Source organism: Dryobates pubescens, chromosome 4 (genome assembly GCF_014839835.1).
Source record: "Dryobates pubescens isolate bDryPub1 chromosome 4, bDryPub1.pri, whole genome shotgun sequence".
Taxonomy (NCBI): domain Eukaryota; kingdom Metazoa; phylum Chordata; class Aves; order Piciformes; family Picidae; genus Dryobates; species Dryobates pubescens.
In genome coordinates, this window is record NC_071615.1 from 26,871,932 (window position 1) to 26,897,904 (window position 25,973).

The 25,973-nt window shown below is 44.5% G+C and overlaps 1 protein-coding gene across 1 annotated transcript in view; it reads right to left on the reverse strand.

Moving 5' to 3' along the window:
• The window catches only part of EGFR (epidermal growth factor receptor), a 172,363-nt gene extending 147,068 nt beyond the window's left edge, over nucleotides 1-25,295 (reverse strand). The window contains exon 1 of the mRNA XM_054160981.1: nucleotides 24,970-25,295. Within this exon, the coding sequence (XP_054016956.1) occupies nucleotides 24,970-25,054 (85 nt within the window). The 5' untranslated portion in view covers nucleotides 25,055-25,295. The remainder of the gene's footprint in view (nucleotides 1-24,969) is intronic.
• Between the last annotated feature and the right edge of the window lie 678 nt (nucleotides 25,296-25,973).

Here is a 25,973-nt window from a genome sequence, read left to right on the forward strand (position 1 = left end):
CTCTTTCAGCATGCTACAATTCCCTGTTTGCATTCCCTGGTTGAATTAAAGAAAACTATCCAAGTGAATAGCCTGAGCTGCGCTTTCCTTCGCTGATACAAATTGTTAGGCAAACAAAAGGGAACTCGGAGGACTGCACCTACTAACAGACAGCAAAGTGCTTGACTTCGAGAAAACTTTACAGGGGTGGGGGGAGGAAAAGAGGAAAAGAAAACCAGGAAAAAAATAAAAATGGTTTCTTCTTCCTTTCCTGTAACTGCAAAATTTTCTACTCTTCTCACAAACCTTCAGGACATGATTAAAGCTTCCAAAATTTCAGTGAAACCACTGTACTGTCTCTATCCAGTTAAGTAAATGATTAAAGATGTTATAAGTTCTGGAGAAAAGGAGGCTAAGGGAAGACCTCACTCTCTACAAGTCCCTGAAAGGAGGTTGGAGTGAGGTGGGTGTTGGTCTCTCTGCCCCAGTAATAAATGGATGAAACGACCTCCAGTTATGCTAGGGGTGGTTTAGGTTGGATAGGAGAAGAAACTTCTTGACTGAAAGGGTTCCCAAAGACTGGAACAGGCTGCCCAGGGAGGTGGTTGAAACCCAGGAGGTGTTTGAAAGACGCAGAGATGTGTTTGAGGGACATGGTTTAGCACCAGACTTGCTAGAGCATGGTTGGACTCAATCTTCCAGTACCCTTTCTGGGCCTACAAGAAAGCTGCAGATGCACTTTTTACAGGGGCTTGTAGTGATAGAATGAGGGGAATGGACTGAAGCTTGAGAAGGGGAGATTTAGACGGAATATTAGAAAGAAATTCTTTATACTGGAGGTGGTGAGACACTAGAACAGATTGCCCAGGGCGGTCACAGATGCCCCCTCCCTAGAGATGTTCAAGGCCAGGTTGGATGGGCCCTTTGAGCAATCTGGTCAAGTGGAAGGTATCCCTGCCCATGGCAGGGGGATTGTACCTAAATGACCTTTAAGATCCCTTCCAACCCAAACCATGCTATGAAACTTTAAGGTCTTTTCCAACAAAAAGAATTCTGTTAGTCTAAGTACTGAATTTCACAGATTGCACTGGGCTGAAAGGCACTGGTTGGAATTTCTGGAAGGCAAAGAGATATCTTGCTTGGTCATCTGAGTTGAGCCCTGAAACTCCTCTTTAAAAAAATAAAAAAAGTTGGGTGCTGGATTTTCACTTAGCATTTGAAGAACTTATTTTCTTTTCCCTTGTAAAGTCTTCAAACAAGCTATTGCAGGCTGAGATCTGATGGTTTGAGGGACACAACCACATCCTTCACTTTTGGCACTGAGAAGTGGATGTCATTCACATGAAGGAGATAAACTGTGGTCCTCAGACGAATGTGCAATCCAGGATTGGACAGTTGGTAATGAGTCATTACATGCAACATTCCTGAATCCAAACTGATGTGTATATTTAAGACAGAGTCTTTCTCTGGGCAAACACGTGCTGTTCCTTGCCATGGCAGACAGGGAATTCTCCAGGCAGGCACAGATCCATACTGTAAATTACAGCCTGCTATAAATGAAAAATGCTGATTTGAGAATTGTTCATTTTGTTATAATTTTCCAAGAGTAACATCCTGCAGGGAACAGCCAAGTTAATACAATGTTTCCACTCAGATATTGGCAGCCTGAGCACAGCCGATGGGGTGTATTTAATGAGAGTTTGCCTGCTGATAAAATGTTATTGCAAACATATAGGCTAGGGAGAGCCTCATATTTTCCATCCTGGGATGTAACCTAAGCCTAGAAAACTGAGTAACAAGCAATAGTGCTCTGGATTTGTAACACAGCATATTTTAACTCTTGTTTTAAACGTGCTCTGTAATTTACAAGGCTGTTTGGCCATTGGAAGTGTCCAGACACCATTTTATCTGCTTTATTCTCAAAGGCAACAGCTTGGGAGCTGCCACGGCTGCGACTCATACCCGTTACTGTCACGCTTGGCTCCAACATGCCATACAAGGCTCATCTGCTCCCTCTGAAAAGAGTGTAACTCAGGGAGCTAATCACCTCCAACACAAGTATTTACTCATCTTTCCTTAACCTGCTCATTGCTGGCTCTGTGTTTTCTCTAAACTTCGTATTTCTGGCACAGTGAGTGAGTAATTTCCAGTGAAATGTGAAACTACAGTAATGTACAAAACAAAAGCCAGGACTGAGCCACTGAACTGAAAAATATCTGGAGGTGTTAAAAAGCCCCTGTTGCTCTGTTGTGAGCATGGCATGAAGGTAACAGATGTGTGCAGGGCTGAAACCATCCTCCCTGACCCTCTTCCCTACCCTGCACCTACAGCGCTCAGCACTTCTTTCCCATCCATCAGCTTACATAAAGCTCATGAGCTGCTGAAGTCTGAGACTCATGGAAAGATACAGGGGGGGAAAACACAACCCACAACACTTCCATTTCATGCTACATGTCAGTGATCAGCATCAAGCACAGATGAGGTTTCAACTGCTGTGACTGTTGCCAGATAACAGATCAGTGTGTGAACACCAAGAGCTCAAAGGGAGCAGGCAAGGACCACAAGAACCCTTTGGGCTGGGCACAGAAGAATCCACACCAACAAATGTCACACATCTGTCCCTGAGTTGCATAGAGTGACTGCTTAGATGCTATTTGTAGAACATTGCTTCACAACAGAACTGTTTTGTATCTAGCATTGTGCATAGGAGGAAACAAAACCCTAAACATTGCCTTAAGATTGCAAGCCAAGCGCTTGCTAGAAGCTACCAACAAACATGTGCGTGTGTGACGGTGCGTGTAACTCCACAGCTCCTCTCTCCACCCCCATACACAGTGCAGGGAATCTGCTAATGCTTAAATGGAGAGGAAGGTCAAGGATTTGCTGTGGGAAAGCCAACGGTAATTTTGCTGCCTCTCTGAATACTGCAAACAGCCAGACAGAATAGCTTAGGAAGAAAAATAAGTTACTTTTTAATTTAGGATTTTAAAGGAACTGTAACTCTGCTGGTCTTGGAATCAACCACCCGAGGGTACAGACCCGTTGTACATTTACTTTATGTTACTACTCTGCCCTGGTGAAGCCACTTCTGAAGTACTGTGTCCAGTTCTGGGCTCCTCAGTTGAAGGGCCAGCTGGAGAAGGAACTACTGGAGAGAGTCCAGAGGCTACAAAGATGCTGAGGGGACTGGACCATCTCTCTGACAAGAAGAGGCTGAGAGATCTGTTTAGACTGGAGAAGAGCAGCCTTAGAAGGGATCTTCTCAATGCTCAACAGGAGCTAAAGGGTGGAGGTCAAGAGGATGGGGCCAGATGATTTTCAGCAGTGCCCAATGACAGGACAAAGGTAATAGGTATATCTAAAACACAGGAGGTTTCACTTAAAGAAAAACTTCTTTTCTGTGAGGGTGCTGGAGCCCTGGAGCAGGTTGCCCAGGGAGGTTGTGGAGTCTCCTTCTGGGAAGACTTTCAAAATCCATCTGCATATGTTCCTGTGCAGCCTGCTCTGGATGACCCTGCTTTAGCAGGGGGTTGGACTACATGATCTGCAGAGATCCTTTTCAACCACTACCATTCTGTTATTCTCTTTCCATAAGTCAAGGGCAGCAAGTTATTCCTTCATAAGCAGAGCTCCTTCTATGTAATGTAACAGCAAGCTTTCCAAAGATAGAAATGAGACTTGTTTACAGGCCTGCCAAATCCCCCAATACTCTTCCCCTGCCTTTCCTAAGGATTGTTCCAGCTTTCCCTTGTGCTGCTCCAAAAAAGAAGTGTGTAGACACTTCAACAAGGAGCAGTAAGATCTCCTGGAAACACAGCACAGCAATGGGCTTGGTTTGGAACCACAATTTCCCTTAACACCATGAGGGATGAACAAAAGCAAGGAGAGGTTTGGTGTCTACACAAGCACCCATTTGTGTCTACACAAGCACTTCAGGGTACACTGAACACCAAACCAAACCAAAAACCAGGCATCCCAAAGAGCAGACTGAAAAATCTATATGCTTATAGTTGATCTCTTGGATGTAGAGTGGCATCTCAAAAAAGAAGTTATCTGACCACCCAGGCTGGTCACAGGAGAGTGGCTCCGGTCTTTGCTTTTGGGAGTATTTCTCTCCTCAGAACAGGAAAGTTAGTGGGAAAGACCCCCTGAGCTCAGGAGCAGTTGCATATTGCAACACCCTTGTTTGGCAGAGGAGGCTGCAGCTGTCCTGGGCAGTGGCCAGAAGCTCTTGTTGAAGGTGCTTCATCCCCTCTCCAAGTTTTTTATGAGTCCCAGACTTGCATAAATGAACCAATGCCAAGTTCAGTATGTTCTTGGTTTTACCAGCTGTCTTTTAAAACTCTATTAATTTAATTCATAATGGGATGGGAAACTATGAGGAACAAGGTGTGAAAGCTCTGTTTTGCTTTTCTTCAGGTTCCTCAGTATTTAGCTGGAGATGCTCACCCAGCTGCCCAAGATCTCAGTCAGTGTCACTGAGTGATACAGATGTTTGCTCAGAGCAGGTGACAAAAAACATTAGTGTCAAAACACAGAGCACCTGGCCTGTGCTACACTCTCCTGTGCTACAGTGCTGCTAAGAGCCACAAAAAGTGAGTGCCCCCATGTATTTCATCCCAACTCATTCCATTACCAAAACCCCAAACAGCTACTTTTTCAATCAGTTGCATTTTAGACTTGGTGCATTACTTTTTTTTTTTCCATTTGTCACAGATACTCAGAAAACAGGAACTTAGTGATTGCTGCTCTCTCCACCCTTGAGCTACATGACAAAAAGCCCACTATGGAAAGAGTCAAGGAGCAACACAACATTAGGGCTGCCCTGAATTTACTGCATCATAAGCAGATCTTCTGGTGACCAGGTTGACGCACACAAAAACAAAGCTACGTGGATCCCTGGCTTGAGCAATTTTCCTTTGCATAACAAACTCCTCACCCAGCTTCTCTTCTCACCCATAACTTCTCTTCTTGCCATGATGATCCAGAAAGCAAATTAAGGAGCATTCGCAAGATGTGAGAAGAAACCCTGCGGATGCTGTACGAACCAGCTAGGCTTTGATGGCACACAGCCACAAGCCCTGTCCAAACAGCTCACTCCTAAGCAGCAGGGGAAATGGAGCGGACAAACCGTGCTGGCAGTTGAAATGTTTTCCAAAATCACCGAGAAGAAAACAAACTCAATTGCCAGCCTCCATCAGGACCATCAATACCAGACAGAAAGCAAGCACTTGGTTTCAAAGGGGTCATTAAGCCTTTAACTATCCACTTAACAGGAATGCCACTAGCAATACTGGTCAAGTCAATGTTTGTGCATGATTAGCTTCAAATTTAGATGGGAAGCGGCTGTACATCAGACGATCTGTGGAGACTCAGTTTACCTTTCTAAAGTATTCAAATTGCCTACAAAATGGGGTCCAGGACTAAGAAGCAAGAGGAAGCTTGAAGAACAAACATCATCTTCATCATTTGTTTTTTAATGGCTGCGAAGATCGAGATTTTGTCTTGCCTGTAACTAATGCATGTAACTAATCAAAAATAAAGAAAAAGTGGGGAGGGAGCACCTTTTCATGGACAGCCACCACATGCCACCCTTCTCCACTCCTCACCCCAAGAGAAAGGGCTGCAGAACAAATACCCTGGGGACAGTGAACTAAGTGCCACCGCTGCCTTGGGGAGAGCAAGCCCAAGACACTCAGATGTAAGCTGCTTTTTCTTCCTACTGAACTTCATCTGCAGGCACAGATCAGCCCTGTGTGCACTCAGCCACCTGAAAACTTCTGGTGAGGGCAATGGGCAAGTGGCTGGGCAAAGGAATACGCCTATGTCTGCTTGGGAGAAAATAAAGCAAACAACACACCCAAGACTGGCACTGGGTTCCTTGGCCAGGGAGAAGTCTCCACCCCCCCATCTTCAGGGCTTGATCTGGCCACTTTGCAAGTATCCTTGCAACATGTTAGTTCAGTGCAGTTGTTCAGCACCTTTTGCAGGCTTCCCAGATATTGCACAGTTACTTTTTGCTTACAAAGCCCTTTTGTCTTCAGAAATCATGTCAGATCTGCAAACTGACTATTGTCCTGAGATTCTGCCAGTGTATAAAAGGACCAAATTATCTTTTGATGGAAGCAAACAATGAACTCCTAAGCCTCTATGGTAGCAAATGCTTTAAAAAAACAAACAACACCAAAAAGCAAGCAAGAAAGATGTAAATATCCCACTTGCTATCCTGGCATGCAAACAACCCAACCTGGCAGGAAAACAATAAACCCCTTAAACACCACCCTCCCAAGCACTCAGATCAGAACCTGCTACTTCACGTAGGTGTTCCATAAAAACCCTCTTTAAATCTTTACCCATAGTTGAATTTGGATTACAGCAAAAGAAGATCTGATTTGTATTCAGCAGAGGGATTGCTGCTAATGCTGCAGAAAAAACACCCCATGCAGATTAATTCTCAATATTAATGAAAGCAGAATATCCCAAAGCTGTGAACTAATAAAAGAGGCAGTCATGGCTAATGGCAGTTCGTAGACAACATGCAGTTCAAAGCTTAGACATTTTTTTGTCTTTCTTACTTTTTATTTTCCACACTCCCCCTTTTGTTTTCTATTGCTCCACAACTCATGACCCCTGACAGACTTTGCAAGGAAAAGCTATGGATGGGCAAATTAAGAAGACCCTAAGGAAGAGGTAATGCATTTCCTCACCTAGCCCAGTTTGAACACAGTGAATCACACCTAACCCAAACACAACCTCCCAGTTTATCAAGGAGACTGGAACCATTGCAGCTGCCAAGCCAGGGCCAAAGAGCAAACATGCCACACACAAGGCTGTGAGCGGGGCTGGCAAGCATGGGGCAGGCAGAGGCCTTCCTCCTGAGCACCCCAGGAGATGGGTTCCCATGGGAACACTCCCCACCCAACTGCAGGCCCCTCAAAAGTCCTAACCTAATTACATATCCTTGAACATTTGATACTGTAAAACGTTCATGTAGCTGTCTATGCTCAGCTTGGTATTATGTTCAATTTTCAAGATCCAGGCAGCATACATATGGGAACTGCTTCAGAGGGTGCAGCAAAGAGGAGGGGGCTGGAACGTCTCTCCTATGAAGAAAGGCTGAGGGACTTGGGACACTTGAGCCCAGAGAAGAGCAGACTGAGGGGGGATCTAATCAGTACTCATCAATACTTAAAGGATGTGTCAGGAGATGAGACCAGCCTTTTTTCCAGTGGTGCCCAGTGACAGGACAAGAGGTATCAGGCACAAACTTAAACACAGGAAGTTCCTTCTAAACATGAGGAGGAACTTCTTTACTTTGAGGGTGGCAGAGCACTGAAACAGGCTGTCCTGGGTGGTGGTGGAATCTTCATCTCTGTAGCCATTTGAAATCCACCTGGATGCTGTCCTGTGCAACCTGCTGTACATGAACCTGCTCTGGCAAGGAAGGATTGGACTGGATGATCTCCAGAGGTCCCTTCCAACCCCTACCATTCTGTGACCATAGAATCATAGATTCAGTGAGGTTGGAAAAGACCTCAAAGATCATCAAGTCCAACCTGTCACCCAAGACCTCATGACTACTAAACCATGGCACCAAGTGCCATGTCCAATCCCCTCTTGACAACTCTAGTCAGATTTTGCCAAAGCAAACTAAGTTTTTGAAAGTTGCAAGCCTCCCCCCCACCTCAGCTGGTGTTGACCTGCTCCTTGGAAAGTCAGAGGCAATTAACAGTGGACACATTTCCCAAACCCACTGGATTTTATTGTAACCTCCACACATGCACACACAGACGCTTGTTAAGACCCCAACACAAACACTTTGCTGTGATTTCACCTTCACTTTGTTTTACCTACAACAGCTGAGTAACTGCCTGGAGGGGAAAAATGTCGTTTCTTTAGTCCATGTGCCCTGTACCAAAGCATATAATTTCCTGATTACATATGATACCTTGGGGGTGGGGCAGGGCTTAAACCGTATCAAAACTGTATAACAGTGCAGACAATTATAATGCACAGATCCTGATTTTATAATCCTCTTTCAACTATCTCAGGGGAAATCCATTATTCTGATCCTTATACAGTCAGTCTAACCCACCCAGTTAAATCCAAAACCAACTCTCATCTCTCCCTAAAATCTTGATGAAGATTTGATACTTCAGTTCAGGTAATTTTAGCTTCACCTTGTTGTATATTTTTCTTTGCCATACTTCTAACAATTATTTTGAGACACTAAAACAAAATTCCCTTATCTGCAACAAAGCAATTCTGATTTTCATATAGATATTTTTCTTTTTTACTGTAGGAACATAGTAGCCTGAAATAAGCACCCAAAAGAAAACAAAGATAAAAAATAAAAATGGAAAGAACACTGCATAGGACTTCTCTACAGGAGCTTGCATTCATAAAGGCTAAGAAACTTGTTTCTTTTGCTGCAAGGCCTTTACACCAAGCAGCCCAGACTGGGAGCAAACCTGAAAGACTGGCATCCCTGCTTTTGAACACTGCTTTTCCTGGCTGTAGACCTAGGTCTGCTCTCAGTCCCAAGCACAGTACCTCAGCACTTCAGTGGGGCTGCAGAAGATTTACCCAAGGGCAGAATGTGACCTTGTGTTTTGATACCACAGTGCTGCAGATACTTACACTCTCCCCCTTCCATACCTTTGTATGTCAAGGTACTGTTAGCTTTAGATAACAGCTGCCCATGCAGCTGCCTGCTGCACAGCTAATGTTTGCTATTCCTCCCTCTAAATGAAACCAAGCTAGCAAACTAAAAACTTGCTTGTACGGCTTTCAGAAGCCTGTCATACTTAACTTTGACCATAGCTAAAGCAAGCTCTCTTTTTAGCATTTTGCATTGCATACAACCAGGAAACATACCAAGGGAACACATTCATTTTAAACAAGGAGTGCCAAACATTCTAAATAAATTTGGTGTAGTGAAATAAAGAGACAGCTTTCTAAGCCTGGAGAAGCTTCCTCTCCCTAACACTAGACACTTGCTTTCACTTTGTGCACCAAGTTGAGTAATCACAGAATAGTTTGGGTTGGAACAGACCTTAAAGATCATCTAGTTCCAACACCCCTGACACAGGCAGAGACACCTTCCACTGAACCAGGTTGCTCAAGACCCCGTTCAACCTGGCCTTGAACACCTCCAGTAAGGAATGGAGAAAACATTATCTTCAGGGTCAACCCCAGCCATCTTAAGCAAAGCCCTGAAATTTATTCACTGGAATCTCACTGCCTTTAATTCAGACTTTTAAAACAGACCATCCCCTCACAATGTCTCTGCAAGCAGACAACCAAATCAATTCTATGCCTGGTTAAACCACTACGAACAGGGAACCTATTTCCTCTGCCCTTGGGAACTCCTTTCAGATAAACAGTCATCAGACTTCTAAGCTTTCTTGTCTCTTAAGTCTCCAAACCCACTTTTAATATATATCTAAAGCAGCTTTTTAAGATGTTGCTTGTGCTGGAAAGCATTCCTTGTGTAACACAGGCTTTACCATCAGAGGCAAATGATTAATTAGATATCAGGCAGACAGGCTGCATTTTTCTAGGTGTCTCTACATTGCTGAGATAAATCACTGCCTGCCAAAGCATGAAATATACATGCAATGTGTGTTTTAAATATACAGATATAAAGTACATATAATGTATGTCATATATATTACATAGTATACTCAAAACACTGAACAACAACAAAATGCATCATCAAAATTCTACTTTTGACTACAGCTTCACTTTTTTTGATCACGTTTCAGGCCAATTGTCATACGTTACATGCCTGAACACCTTCACTGAAGTCAGTTGTTTAATATCCTGCAACCCACATGGGAAATCTTTCATGTGCTGGAGGCTCCTGGTACATCTGTACAAGAAGCAGATTGAGCTACTGAAGAGAATTCTTGAGGACCACCTTGCTCAGCTTTCCTTATCCCTTGGGAGGCACCACAAAAATGCCCCATGAAAAGTCTCCAGTCCAAACATACAGCCACATTGAAGTGCTTTAGGCATTTGTTCAAACAAAATATACTGAGGCTGTGGGAGGGTAAGTATAAACCTGCCCCACCATTCTGAAGTACAAGTGACAATAAAGATCTCTGTCAAGGCAGAGGACTGTGAGGATGATCAGAATGGGAATTACCAAAGGGCTATCAGCTCCAGAGCTAGATGTTATACCACAAAGAAGGTGTATAAAAAGCAAGAGGTTCAGAAATCACCCAATGCTGATCTGTAGACGTGGTGCTGCAAGTCATGGTTTAACACCAGACTTGGTAGAGTTAGATAATGGTTGGACCAAATTATTTTAAAGGTCTTTTCCAACCAAAACAATTCTACGATTCCACACCTACCTGACTTCTAAGTAGGAAGGGAAAGGGCCAGTTGCCTTCCAACCCAGCATGGATTTCAGCAAAACGTGTGCATTTTCACAAGCATTTTAATAACACCCTGCCTTCTCCAGAGGTCCAGCTGTAGCAGGTGAAACAAACTTCTTCAATGCTCCCTCCCAGAACCCTCATGGAGAAGAGGAAGGATGTGAGATCTCCACCACTGCCTGTCTTTAGGTGGATTGTTGGGATCATTCTCAGAGCATACTGGGGAAAGGAGTAACTTTGTAGGGGCAGAGACAGTACCCCACATGTCATTTATCTCATTCGTGAACAGTAGAGGAGACTGAAATTCAGGCTGCAAAGCACAGTTTTGGATTAGCACCTAAGCAGACTTTTGTCCATATTGTGATTTCAAAACACTTTCAAAGAGGAGAGGTCCAGAAATCCCTGTCAAGAGGGAAAGGGAGCAGCATGCATAGCATTTTTCTGGGTTTTATCTCAAGGATTCGAAACCTGTATTTGTGCTTTTGCTTTACAGAAACTGATGAAAACAGCAGCTGTGGGGGAAAAGTCAACAAGAGAACAGCAATCGATACTTTTGCAAACTGAAAGTAGCAATTCCTCATCTCCTCAACTATGTTTTTAATAAGCACATAGTTGTATTAGCACACAGATACTCAGCTGTAAGAGTTGGTAAGTATTAAGAATACAAAGAAATGTAGTCAATTCATTAGCACGGAAGGACTTCTTATACCACAGTGTCTCAAAACAAATATTGACCTTACACTACTAAGTTTTCCACAATAAAGCTATAGTCTTACTGGGTCCAGTAGCTTAAAACCTTCCCCAGGTCTCTTGCCTCCCTACAATTGTGTTTTATTGTACAGAAGCATTCAAAACATACTACTCTATGGTTTAACAGACAGAAAAACATCACTATACACACACCCACCCCTCAACACTGTTTGCTTGCTAGCAGACACAGCTGATGCACAAATGTAACCCTGTTCAAAATTCACACCCATAAATCAAAACTTCTGATGCTTCCAGTTACTCATAACTTCCATTCCAGTCATCTTCAGCAGCTCATCATCAAGAAATGCCACGTATCTGCCCTCACTAGTCACACCCTTGAAAGTGTCACCACCTGAGACTTTCAAAACCATCACTCACTCCAACAATGCAAATCTGGTTCCCTGTAAAACAAGGCTCCTGAACCTGTACAGATTCTAAGCCTACACTCAACTCCACTGATTTCAACTGGACTGCACACAGACATGAAATGATGCATCAGCCAAAGCAGAGCAAACTTTTCCCAGTTCCTGAATAAGTCCATGCTCTCCTTTACTGGAGCAAGCACGTTCATACTCTCACTTTTTAAAGTTCTGTCTTTAAAAATCTGTCTAAGGTGCTTTTATAAGGGTTTTGGTACTGGGTGGTAGAGAAGTTGATGTGGTAACACCATTGTTTTCCCTTCAGGATAAAGCAGGAGTGACAGAGACTAAGAGCTGCATATTGACCTATTGCCTCAGAGCTGAAGTAAGTAATTCAGACAGTCATAGAATTGTTTTGATTGGAAAAGACCTTTAACAATCACTGAGAACAACCATTATCTAACTCTATATGAAGTCTGGGGCCAAACCATGTCCCTCAGCATTGCATCTCTGCCTCAACAACTGCAGGGATGGGGACTCAACCACCTCCATGTGGAGCCTGTTCCAGTCTTTGAGAACCCTTTCAGTGACAAAGTGTTAACAGTTTTAAACTGAAAGAGGAGAGATTCAGGTTAGATATAAGAAATCAATTCTTTATTGTGAGACACTGAAACAAGTTGCCCAGAGAATTGGTGGATGGCCCTCCCTGGAAGTGTTCAAGGTCACGTTGGATGGGACTTTGAGCAACCTGGTCTATTGGAAGGTGTTTCTGCCCATAGGATGGGGGTTAGAACTAGATAGTCTTTAAGGTCCCTTCCAAAGCAAACAATTCTATAATTTTATGATTCCTTTTCTGGGATAAAAATCTCCAGAATCTGCATAGGTGGATTGTGGAAAACATATTTCCCCAGGATATAGATCTATATGTATTTCCTACCTCTACCACCAGCCCCTAAAGAAAATTAAGCAAATAACCATGCACAAGTGGTAACTGCACATGGGGAGACCCTGTTGTTCTTTTCCCTAGAGCGTAAAAATTAAACTCCCCTGACAAGCAGGTAAGGCAGCTAGCTCCTCTTTTGCATCACACACTGCACAGGTGGAAAGTCCACATTCAGCTCTTTGCTATGCTCTGCATTATCAATGCATCTGCATTAGAGAAGCTGAATATCACCAACAGTATCAGAGCCAGAGCATCACATCGCTTGACTAAACTAATGACATACAGAGTATTTTCCTGCCCTCATCACTGTATTATCAGTGCAGTTTATGTTGCTTAATGCACTGTTAAATACCCTGTGCTATTTATTTTCTTGAAACAGAACTTCCTTCTCTTCCTGCTTTGGATTATAGTCCATTTTGCATCATGCAGTGGATGATAATTTGTTACTTAACCATCCATGTGGAAGGGATGAAGGGGAGGTGGGGGGCGCGGAATAAAGAAAGAAAGGTAGAAGGGACCATACATTGACATGTATGAAAGAGTGGTCAGGCACTGGAACAGGCAGCCCAAGGAGCTGGTAGTCACCATCCATGGAGGTGTTCCAAAATCATGCAGACTTGGCGCTTTGGGAATTGGTTTAAGAGGAATGGTGATGGTGGGTTGATGGTTGGATGTGATGATGTCAGAGTTCTTTTCCAACCTTAGTGATTCTGCAACATAGCTTGTAAGTGAGCACAAAATTTGAGTGCTCCTCCATATTTTTTTTTTTTAAGATTGGCATATTAATGCCTATGAGAATAACACCTTTTTAATGTTCACCTTCTAATAACTGTCATGCCTCAAAAGTCAGAGAGAAAACTAATAACCAAGCTCAGCCAAAGCAAACTTCAACTGTTTCTCAATTTTCATACATAACCCATAATAACGTTGCCCATTTCTGCTGACCCAGCCAGCACCTGGCAGAGGTAATGAATAGGTGTCTATTCTCTACACCTGGGTCTAGAGCTTCAGATGTAAACCTGCCCTGACCCAGCCCAGGAGACAAAGTTCTGGGCAGTTAGAGCAACTGTGGCCCTAACCCATTCATTTTCAGCCGACAGTGTTTTTTATTTTATTTGAGTTATTACACCTTCAGAGCAAAAGTCTTATTTCATATCATTACATAAACAGAATTGATGGTAGCAATTTATTCCAGGGGCTGAAGACATTCACTGGCAATCTAACAATGAAGGGAATTATTGCTGACAATTTTAGGAAAGCTTTTATCAAACTTTATGGGCCATTAAGCCCAACAGTGCGATTACCAGGATGATATCATCACTCTCAATAGTACAGTGTTGGCCCAGAAAATCCATTTTCTAATCCTCGCTATTACAACTGGTCTGTTTACTCAGAGGTCATAAGTTTGTTATTTCTGAAATTATCCGAGTCTTTGAAACAGTATCTCAGTTTAGGTTATAGGCAGGATTCAAATGGTTGGTAGCACACAAAGCCAGGGGAAAACAGTCTAAGACCCTTTGGCTGCCCAGGGAGGTGGTGGAGTCACCATCACTGGAGGTGTTTAGGAAGAGACTGGATGGGGTGCTTGGTGCCATGGTTTAGTTGATTAGATGGTGTTGGATGATGGGTTGGACTCTATGATCTCTAAGGTCTTTTCCAAGCTGGTTAATTCTATTCTATTCTAAGTGCCCATAACCAGTTCAGATTTTTCTCTTCCTATGATGAAATACAAAACACAGATGTTAGCTGACTATATAAGCCTACATGTGTTCACTCTATGGCAAATGTCTTAACTAACTCCATGGCACACAGAGACAGCTCTGGGAAACAGGCAATAGAGCTGAAAAAGAAGGGAATATTTCCCCCCAGAACCTCAAACAATTTAGTTCTTGACCTGAGCTTGGCATTGGCACCTTCCATGCCCTATGCTATCAGGAACTAATTTGGTTGGTAGTAACTAATGACCAGACACAAAAGAAAGAGAGAAGGTGTTAATTAGCTATTTTTACTCTTAATTCACTGAACACTATGTGCTCCTTGATGCAAACCAGGCTGCTGATGCTCAAATCAAGATGACCCTCATTTAGCAAAAGGGTCTGTTGTTCTTTTTTTTGCACTTGACAAATCTTTTAAAGTGTCAGAGAGAATTATCTATGAGTACTGATGGAAGCATCTTCCACATTGATGAACACGAACTTCCATGGTGCTGGATTAGTTCATCTGCCATGGATAGCCTTGATAAAGTGATGCTGCCTAGGGGACCTGCCTCATTAAGGAGGGAAAAGGAGAACAAGAACAGCTCTGAAATAATAAAATCATTAACAAGAGCACCTTGCAAGCTTATTAGGTAGGAAACAGACTGACATCATCATTGCTCAACACTTAATTACTTTTTGAAGACCAGATGGAAATAAGAAAGCATTTCACTGATAATCCTTTTAAAACCCAAACAAAAAGAGAAATATCAAACTGATTCATTAATTTGGCATGTAGCCTAACACAGATGTTTTAAGAAATTATCAGATCCTACCAGATAATTGCAGATGCCCAAGTTTTGACTTCACCTCCTACTGCAGACATCCTCATTGCAAGTCATCAAATTTAAGATTATAAATGCAAGAGATCACATTTTCCCTTTTATACCAAAATAAAACTGCTGCAACTCAACTATTTATCCCCCTTTCCAGGCAGGTAGAAGCTAAGCACACAAGATAAATATGACTTCCACTTTTCCTTTTCCAGACCTGCTGTGAGACACACAACTTCAAAACAAGACAATCTCCAAAATAACAAAGGCCAAGATCTTTTCTTCCTCATCTTCCACACCAAGTGACAATGCTCTTGTCACGAGTCCAAACCCAACAGCAGAAGCTGTAGGTGAACCATGAAGCACATCTCCTTGGAAACACCAGGGATACATGTAATCCAGAAGCACATCTGAGAAAAGCAGTTTTCTGCATCTCTGGTTATTCCACATCTATTGGAGTTGAAGGCTCAGGAAGAAGGAAGGAAAGCTAAGACTGTAGCAAACTGTAAACGTCTGGGAAGCAGCTGCCTGAGAATTCCCTGCTACAATTAAGTAAAATGGAGGTGCACTTGGCAAGATGACTTCTTTTCCCTGCTGGTGGAAAATTAATGAGAAAACCTAAGTGTTGAAGATACACAGCACAATGCCACCTGCACAAAACAAATGCAGACCTCATTTGAATGTAAGCTTTGGTTAAGTGGCTTGTGTTGAAATGCTACCTAGCATTCCAAGTGCAACCCCACTTAATCATATCTATTGAAAACCACATAATAAATAAGATGAAATATGCAGCATGCCATCCTAATTGTAGAGGTTGTCTCATTTACTACAAGTCATTTATTTATTCAAATGACTGGAACTACGTGATTCAATCTGAATCATGGGAACTAGCTCCTGATTTGTTCAAACAGCCTCAGACTACTTTGCTAAAGGCATTGTTGAAACAACTGCCCCAACTGCTAAAACAAGCTTCTTCCTCAAACCCTGACTCCTTCCTTCATCTTACCTCCCAACTGAACTTCAGAATGCACAACTGTTCTACAAAAGAAGCTTACTTCCTCGGACATGAGTCAAATCCACCTTTCAGAAGGACACACATGTGTCTCAGATCTAAATTTGGAGGGGGTGAATACATATCCCCAGACAGAAGTAGCCATAATCCTTTTGGCTTGGTTTTGGTGGTTTTTTGTTTCAGTTATACCTTGCAAATCTGAAAATTGTCATCACAACTGTGCTGTAGCTATGTAGAAAGCATCATTTAAGAAACAATTCAGGCTTTACATCTGTTTACCCCAAATCTTGACTTGCAGCTACTGTCTCACACCACTGTTATTTCAGAAGGTGCCAGGGCTTCTCCTGGGGCGATGGAACAAGAGACCAGGCATGCTGAGCCCTACTGCAGGCAGGAAGGGGAATGAGCACCCTACAATCACAAGAAGCCAAGCCAGATGCATGCCACCATAGGTAACCTCATCCCAAGCTACTACCAGACTCCATCAGGAGGTACATCCCCAGGGAAGGACATGAAGGAAGGCCTTCAGGAAAGAAGAGAAACGATGTTGTGTGTGAGACAGGGTTTCAAAGCCTGTGTACAAGGCCCTGAAGAGGGTGTTACCTTCAACTCCAGGCAGTGTTTATTGCTGGCTTGGGCATGGGGCAGGGGGCCAAATTCCTAGTAGGCAACTTCACCCGTGGCCAGCTGTGTGCCTTCAGACAACCACTCAAAACTGCTGTGGCTCCAGTTCTGTGGCTCCTGATAGGTAAAATAATACTTTTCCCTACCTAAGAGATGTGCTCCACCAAGTCACAGTGCCCCAGTGCCAAAAGCAGCTGATTTCCAGGACTCTCATGGTTATCTTCATATTTACTGTTGAATCTGGTGACAGGAAGGCAGGGCTTATGCCACCAAATTCTGATTACCAAACACACAGAAACACCATTCCCACAAACTGATAATTTTCTTCTCGTAAAAGCCAGAGCTAAAAAGCTACTATCCTGTCAGCAAGACAGCTGGTTTATATCCTCTCCTCCTTCCTTCCACATCTTCCCTGGAAAACATCCTTCCTGACATGGTCCCTGCCAACTCACCCAGGCCCACTGGCCCCTGCACCTCACCAGCAGCTGTTTACCCTGGCAGACTGGTTCTGGCAAAATCATCTCTGCTGGTTCCACATATTTTTTTTTAAATTATTATTTCCCCCTGTTGGGGATGAAAGGGGCTGGCAAACCCACCACTTTTCCATGGAGCTAGAGGGTACACCCAGGAAGGCTACTCACCCTTCATGGGAGACCTCTTGCAAGGTAAAAACCACAGAGCCATAACCGCTAGATGCAGGAGAAGGCTTTTAACCCACACAGAGCACAGTTAGCCCTGGGGGCACTGCTACTGCTCAGCAGCTTTCACCCCTCCTGCCCAAAGCCCCAGCCTGCCTGCTTCTGCGCCTCCAAGCCAGGAAGGTTACAAGCCTCCAGCTCCTCCTCCAGCCAGAGGTTAGCAAGGTATGGTAAAGGCACCAAACACAGAGAGGCCACAGAGGTAGTGGATACCAAGCTTTTTCCTTTCTTTCTTTTTACATTAAATATTTATTATATTTCATTATTTTAATTCTAACTTTATTTCATGCTATGACAATGGAAAAAAAGCTATCACAAACATCTGAGATTGTATTTATCTCTACACGCTAGGGGAGGTTTTAGGTTGGATATCAGGAAAAATGTCTTTCCTGAAAGAGTGCTCAGGCATTGGAACAGGCTGCCCAGGGAGGGGAGTCAAGAGGTGTTCAAGAAATGTGTGGACATGGCGCTTGGGGACATGGTTTAATGGCCATGGTGGTCTTAGGCCGACAGTTGGACCCAATGATCTTCGTCTTTTCCAACCTTAATGATTGTATGATTCCCTACCTAAGATTCACTCAGACTGGAGCAGAGCTCTTTATGCAGTGGCTTACTCCACTCCCAAAAACCTGAAGTTTTTTGGGAGGGGGGGAAGAGCTGAATTGAAGTTAGTTCACTATTTTGAGCCAAACTCTACAAACATATCTTGGCCAAAAAAACTGAGTGGGAGGGAGGCATAAGAAAATCCAGTGGCCTTCTGGTACTTTTAAAATAAACCTACAAATTTTCATTTCAAAAAGCATTTCATTTTCCTTCTTACCCAATTTAAAAAGAACAGAAGTGGTCTCGGGTTAAATTTAGTCTCCCAGATTATCATGAAACAGGTTTGGTTTTTGTTGGGGTTTTGCTGTTGGGTTGGGTTTTTTCCCTTCACTTCACTAGAATCACTCTGATACATTTGTTTTAGTTTGACTGGAAGTTGTTATTTTTGTTTCTCCAGGGTTTGTTGTTTGGGTTGTGGGATTTTTTCCCCCTCTTCAACCAGTGAAACAAACAAAACCCACCCATGATTTGATACACTCTCCTAGTAGGACATGCATGCGAACACGTAGATGTTTGCTTTCATGTACGCAGATGTGCTGGGCAGGAGAAGGCACGTTGGCAGGAGGAGGAACCTTGCATCTGCCTTGCATGGATGTGTCAACAGGCAAAACTCACTTTGCATTAAAACTTCAAACCAAAAGCTCACACACCTATACAGGCTGCATAAATCCAGTGTTGCTCACTCCTAGCAATGGCTTCTGCTCTTCAAAAAAAAAATAAGATGTCACCTTTTTAGAGGTGCTGCTAGTTCTTAGCTCAATGGGCAACCCACACACAGCCTCATCTTTTCACTCTGGTCATCAGAAAGTTTTGCTGTTCAAACACAGTCTCGCCAGTGAGTTTCTTGCTCTTCCCTGGGAACAGCCCTTAAGAATATTACCAAGCACAGAGAGTACAAGACCCAAACCTACAGATCCTCCCCATAAGACAAACTATGGAGGCATGACATAGTTCTCAATAAATAATCTTGCTTCAGCAGGAATAGACGTTTAGTTTGGTATAACTTCTCTGCACAGAGGAGTACATTTCCCCCCCTCCCCCCACTTCTTTCTCTCCACACTTCCTTTAGGAATGACTTCTGCTGCTCATATTCATGCCAAAAGTTCTGTAACTATTTCTGAAGAAAAAAAAAATAATATTTAAAAAAATGCTATTACTCAATATTTTTAGGTCAGCAGAATTCAGCCCTAAAAAAAGCAGCATTACAGTCCTATTTGCTGTAGTTGGAAGCCAAGCAAGTAACACATCAAAACCCAAAATGGGCAGACGCGATGCTAGCTCTTGTACTACACCTACACTAATAAAGCATTCCTGGAAGTGAAGGGGCACAGGAGAAGGTAAACTCAAGACGTCTTTTACAGGGTCAGCATGTACTATATGGAGTTGAAGGATGGCTTGTCAAGAGCCCACAGCAGTGGATTCCAACCAGTAATTCCTGGCAAAAAAAAAGTTTACCAGAACACTTTTGACCCACACCTACAGAGCACTGCTAAATCCATATTGCTGGCTCTCTGTGTCCTCGTGCACATCACAAGCTCTCCAAAGCAAACAGGATCTCTGATGAGTTACATCCTACAGAGCTTCCATCCCACCCTCATTATGCAGGCCCAGGGACATCAAATCAAGGGTGCATCCCAGAATTGAGGGCCCATCTGCTAATCCCTCATCACTATTTCTGCTATCCTGCTGCAGACCTCAACACCACACAGCTCCCGGTCATTGCCCCCATCACAGGCACTTGTTGAAGCACCTGATTAGGACCCACAAGAGGCAAACTGTGCACTAACTTCTCCACCTGCACTTAACAGCAAGACATGTTGCTTAAGGTCACCTTGAGGCAAGAACAAGGCAGGTGACAACCCTTGTCACAAGCAACAACTGCTGCTTGAGTATTCATCAGAGGCCACACACCTGCAACTACTCCAGAGTCAATCTGAGAAATGAAAAGCATGAACATGCCTTTCACTGAGGAGCAAATAAACACTGCTGCCTTTCCTAATCACTTTCCCTTTCTCCTAAAAGCAGAAAAATCCCAGGTGGGTTGAGTGTGGCTCCTGTACCAGCAGTCCCACCACCACCAGAACTCAACTTTTCCCTAATAGAGCATAGAATCATTAAGGTTGGAAAAGACCTCTGAGATCACCAAGTCCAACTGTCAGCCCAACATTATCATGCCCAAGGAGATGCTCAAGGAGAGCAGTAGGGCAGAATGAGGTTTTGAGAAATTCTACTCACATATAGAAGATGCTTGTTGAAATCCACACACTTCCAAAAGAACAATCACTCTAGCTAGTAGGTCATCTTTTTTACAAAGTTAGACCTCACCCCCATTTTAACAAGTCTAAATTACAAAGGATTGTCAGCTGGGTCACCCCAGCAAGTGCTCCCAATGTAGAGCAGCCAGTGGATGTTTGTGTGGGCACAGCCAGTTCTGGCTACCTCAATTTAAATTCTACAAGTCAAAGCATTTCTCCAGCAGTACAACCACATTTGCATTACACAAGGAGGAACACAGGAGGTTTCACTTGATCTTAAGGAGAAACTTCTCTGCTTTGAGGGTGATGGAGCACTGGAACAGGCTGCCCAGAGAGGTTGTAGAGTCTCCTCTGGAGACATTCAAAACCCATCTGGACGCGTTCCTGCGCAACCTGATTGGAGTGTACCTGCGTGAGCAGGGAGGGGTGGTCTAAACGATCTCCAGAGGTCCCTTACAACCCCTGCCATTTTATGATTACACAAGTCCCTTTGCAATACAGGCCTAACACAACAATGCTTATAAACACAACATACCAACTACTGGTTTTGAATGCATGTTAGCGCTTTCTGAGACACTCCACTCACACATGCGGTGACTGCACCCTCTGATGCACACATCCTGCCGAAACTTGGACTAACCCAGGAGTTTCCAGCAATATCCACAGTTTCTATGCAAAACCATTCCATGAAGGTACTGTCATCCCTTCTAAATTAAGTAAACCTTTCATTGGGCTGATTTCCGAAGAGCTATTAAGCAAAGGCAGTTTGTGCTCAAGGAAGATAAGGACACCTTCTGAAGGAACTGGTTTGGCTAGTCAGCTATCTTGCTGCTAAAGCTAGCATATCCCAGTGATTTCAGTGATACATGGATACCCAAATGCAAAAGTCAGCCCTGAGGACCATAATGGCATCGTGCAACACTCCCTGAAAGTCTCTCTCTATAAATTAACAAATAAATTACAATGGACTGTTCTGATTGTAAAGTCTCCAGGGCATTGATCTTGGGTTTTTACTTATCTGCAAATCTCTTCATATACTCCTGATGCCAGAAATAGCACATCTGTAGTTCCTGTCACTTCAGCTTGTACTTTGCTCACCACACACACACTGTGCTGAGAGGACAACCCCCTCTGTCACATTTCACACACAGGCACTGTAATTTGCAGACTACCTGACTTAAGGACTGATGGCACTTTACCTCCCCTGCCTCTCAGAAATTGCCCTGACCCGTGCCGTTTGCTTTTTGGTCTCAATCATGCACACACTGAGGCAGTGGAGTAAGAGCAGGTCTATACCCAAGACTACTTGTTAATTATATTTTATTATCTCACCAAATTCGACTGTATCAGTATCTACATTTCCCTACCTCTAGCTGCACTTGTTACCAAGGCTACAGATTTATTTTAGTTTCCAAACTCACAAAAGTTCAATCATTTACCAAGGAGAATAAAATAAAATAAAATAAATGGGTGCAACAACAAGATGTTAGATAAGAAACAAATACCTACATGCACACACATTCTCTTCTGTCTCCACACAGAAAACTTCACTTCCACCAGTTACAACACAAATGCTGGAATGGCAGGACTGTGTACCAGGAACCCCAGCTCTGTAATAGGAGCAAGGGACTCCAGGCAGGCAGGGCATGCCGCCTATTCCACAAGCAAGCAGAGTGTGGGCATCTGCCTGCTCCTGGGAGTCTCCCATGCTCACTTCCAAGACAGGCACATTTCACAGGGATTTCCTGTGAGATCTCTGCTCCCACGGAGCAGCAGCCGAGTTACACCGGAGGGCCTCCAAAAAGGCACTGGATGCCTGCACGTAACCAGATCAAGCCCTACACAACCACAAAGATTAGTCTACTTGTATACATCTGTTGCAAGCAAACATGGAATAACATACAGGGCAGAAACTACAGAGTGACGTAAAGGGCAGCAATACATAACAGCAGTTAGGCTGGGTATTAGAAGAAACATTTTCACTGCAAGGGCTCTCAATCACTGGAACAGACTCACCAGGGAGGTGGTTGAATGCCCACCCTTGGAGGTGTTTGAAAGAGGCAGAGAAGTGGTGCTGAGGGACATGCTTTAGCACCAGCCTTGGCAGTTAGATGATGCTTGGACTCGGTGATCTTCCAGGTTTTTCCAACCAAAACGATTCTGTGATTCTATAGATGTACCTTTTTCATTTCACATGAAAATACTTCAAACATCCTTAAGGAACTTAGTTTTCCTGTTTCTCAGCAAGCAATGTAAGACATCGGGTACAGAAGGCCACCACAGCCAATTTCTGCAGCTACCAACTGGCGCGCACACTGCCGGCATGGAGCAGCCCACTGCCATTCTACAATGGCTGCAGCTACAGATCAAAACTAGAGATATAAACCCAATGCATAGCACCATAAAACCAGTTTCCTCAGCTGTAGTACTGCCATCCAGCACACACCAAATGGACACAGCTCAGATGCACCCCATGTCACAGGTATTTGTTTCAGGTACCACCACGCAGGATCATATCTGGATTCGTTCTGCTGTGGCTAATGTGGGTCAACATCAGGGCAGGTAGACAGAGATAGAGACAAGTACTGATACCTGTGAGTGTATCTCAGCTTCCAACAACACCATTTGATTCTGAAATATGCACGGTTTGGAGGTTTTTGTATCATAATGAACACACTGTCAGAACTAAACCAGTTTTTTCTCATCCATATTCAAAGAACTTGTTCCACAGTTTTAGGGAAAGATACAATTGTATTCGAATTTCCATTCAAGCATCATATTGATCAGATTCTACAGGTTGATTCTGACATTCTTCTATCAAAAGTAACGTTTGCCCAGGTCTTTCCCCCCTCCCCCCAGATATCTCCTCTTTATGGTAATAGAGCAAATGGGGTTGAAGTTTTTAAAAGTGTGGTTTCATATGTGATTTGCACTTCTAAAATCCACTGAATTTGGTCTTAAAACTCAAGAGTGCTGGATGTATTTATTCCAGCACATTTACTTCCAGAATTACTCAGAACTCTGATGCTGGGTCCTACCACTTGGCCAAAGAGGCACATCCTCCACATATACTAATGCTCTATTACTTGCTTGACCTGTTGCTTCAGACCAAAAACTTCACAATTCTCAAATGCTGCTTCATTTTGCTACCCTGATAGATTTTTCTTGCTTACTCTTAAGCATGGGGTGAAATTAATGTAAAGATCAATCTATTAATGCTCCTGCAGAAACTCTTCTGCCTTCATTCCCCTCTGCCATGGAGCCTCCAGCTCTCCTCAGAGGAACAGTTACTTGCTGACGGAACATACCGAGAATAATCTCTATTGAGTTTGCCACTTAGCTGTTGACTGTTCAGTAATCCTCAAATAACCAGCATCCTCCTAAGTTTATGAGGCACAGGATTAAACACTACAAACAAGCTATTTCTCCTTCATATATTCTACAGGGCATGTGCACCTGAGACTGCATCTCGATAGACTCCTAACTGAAGCAAGGCTGATGGAGTGACCTCACTTCTCAGCATTCTGCAAAGGTGAGAGGGGAAAAAAAATACAGAAAACAAACCAGGGAATTAAAAACAAACCAGAAAGAAAGCCAGAGAAGAAAAAGAAAGAAAGAAAAAAAAAATCAAAGAAATCCAAGAAATGGGGGGGGGGGGGGGGGGGGGAAGAAAAAAAGGTTAAATGAAAAAAAAACATCAGAAAGAAAACCAGTAAAGCAAAATTGCCCATGTTACATGAACAACAGGTACAGACTTGATTCCTGGAACCAGAGAATCTCTCCACTTTTTAAAGGTTGTGAAACTAGTTCGTTTGGATGGGGTGTTTCTCCCTTTCAGGGTGGCTTTACTGTCCACAGTCACGAAAGACTAACTCAGGTTGCTTTAAGCCATGCATCAGCCCTTCTAAAACCTATCAAGTCTCTTTCCCCCATTTTTTCTTTAAAAAGCATGAAAGAAACCACCCAAATCTGCATTTTTTTCCCCTGTCTGGCAGATTTCCAAGATAAAGAGGACTACTCTGCCTGGAACAGCAGCAGGGGCCTGTGCTCCAAACTTAGAAAAAGACAGCACCACACACAGAGAAAACATGATGGATCTAACCGGCCCGAAAAGTTTTCTCGCTATTTAAAACCATTTTCTCACAAAAAAAAAAAAAAAAAAGTAAACAATCAAACCGCAAAATAATCCCCAAACCAGCGGCACTAGCAGCCACCCCGTTCCCACGCACTGCCGGGACGGCTCCTTCAAGCTGGCACAGCCGCGGATACATTGCTCTTCTTTTTGATACATGTGTGCACATTTATACACATATACGTATTTAAGAGGACAAGCGGAGGCGGCCGGGCAAGGCTCGGCCGCAGGAGTACCGGGAGCGGAGCGGTGAAGGATGCGCCGGGACCCAGCCGGGGCACAGTTCTCTGAAGAGAGCAATCGGGCAAGGAGGGGAAGGGTGGGAAAGAATGGGGGAAAAAAGCAAACCCCTTGAAAGGAGAGCAGCAAAAGCGATGAGATGTGCCAAGGCTTATTCCTTTTTATTTCCTCCACCCCCACAAAAGAAAATAAGCCGAGAATCAGGAAGTCGGAGCTGCGTGATCCCTGCTGTAAGTTTAGGGGGTTTCCCCCCCTTTCCCCTCTCTCTATTGTGTTTTGAGATTATTTTTTTTTAAAGGAAAATAGGACTTTTCCTCCGCCGCTCTCCACCAGCAGCCGCGGCCCCGGCTGCCGCTGTCCCGCGGGGCGCAGCCGGCAAAGCAGCGGCGGCGGCGGCGGGACCCCCCCGGCCCTTCCCTGCAGGCCGACCCCGCGCTACCCCCTCTGCCCCGACCCTCTCTTTACCTTTCTTTTCCTCCACGGCGGAGCAGAAAGCGATGCTCCCCAGCAGCAGCACCAGGACAGCGGCGAGGGGACTGCGGCCGCCCATGCTGCGGGGCTGCCGCTGCCTCGGAGAGGGGTGGGCGGCGGCGGTGGTAGGGACGGGATGGACAAGCGGAGGTTTCCGCGGAGCCCACTCTGCTTTGCTCTGTCCTGTCCGGCTCGGCCCTCCTCCAGCGGCCGCGATCAGCTACTCTCTGCCGCGGTACTCTGCGCGGCCCCGGGCAGCATACTGAAGGGCGGCCGTCGAGGCTTGCGCGCACACGTGTGTGCCCCGTTGCAGGCGGGCTGCTGCTGCCTTCCTCCTCTTCTTCCTTCTGCTTGCACTTCTCCCGCTACAGGCGGCTGCGGGTGCTCAGGGGCTTTTTGCGAAGCTGCTGGAGCCGGCTGCGGGACGGGACGCGCCCGGCTACAGAGCGCAGGGGCTCCCTCTGGGGACGCTGAGGAGGAGGAGGATGGGGCGGGAGCAAGGAGAAGGAGGAGAAGGAGGAGAAGGAGGTGGAACCGGCCAGTGCCTTCCCCGCCCAGGTAGGGAAAGGGCGGATCTGCCACCTGTCCTGGGATATGGGCTGAGAAGAGGTATGAGTGGGAGGGGAGGGTTTAGCTGAGCCTACTTGATCGGGAAGAGGAGGAGACTGTGAGGGTATCTTGCTTTCTTCTGGCTTCTGCCTCGCAGCTGCCGAACGTATTTGCGCCGCTGCTCGTAAAAAAGCGGCGTGGCCCCGGCACAGCTTTCCTTGCTCGGGCTCTGCCACCCCAGGGGGAATAAGCGGTTAGGCAGCAGCACAGGGTTCCCTGGGGTGTTTTGGAGCAGAAACCCTGTTCTGTCTCCTGTCGTCCTCCTCGCCCCGGCTCCCTGCAGCCTCCGGGGAGGGCTGAAAGGACAGGGATGGTTTGATGCGCTTCAATCAGCATAGGGTCATAGAGTCGTTTCGGTTGGAAAAGAGCTTTAGGATCATCGAGACCAA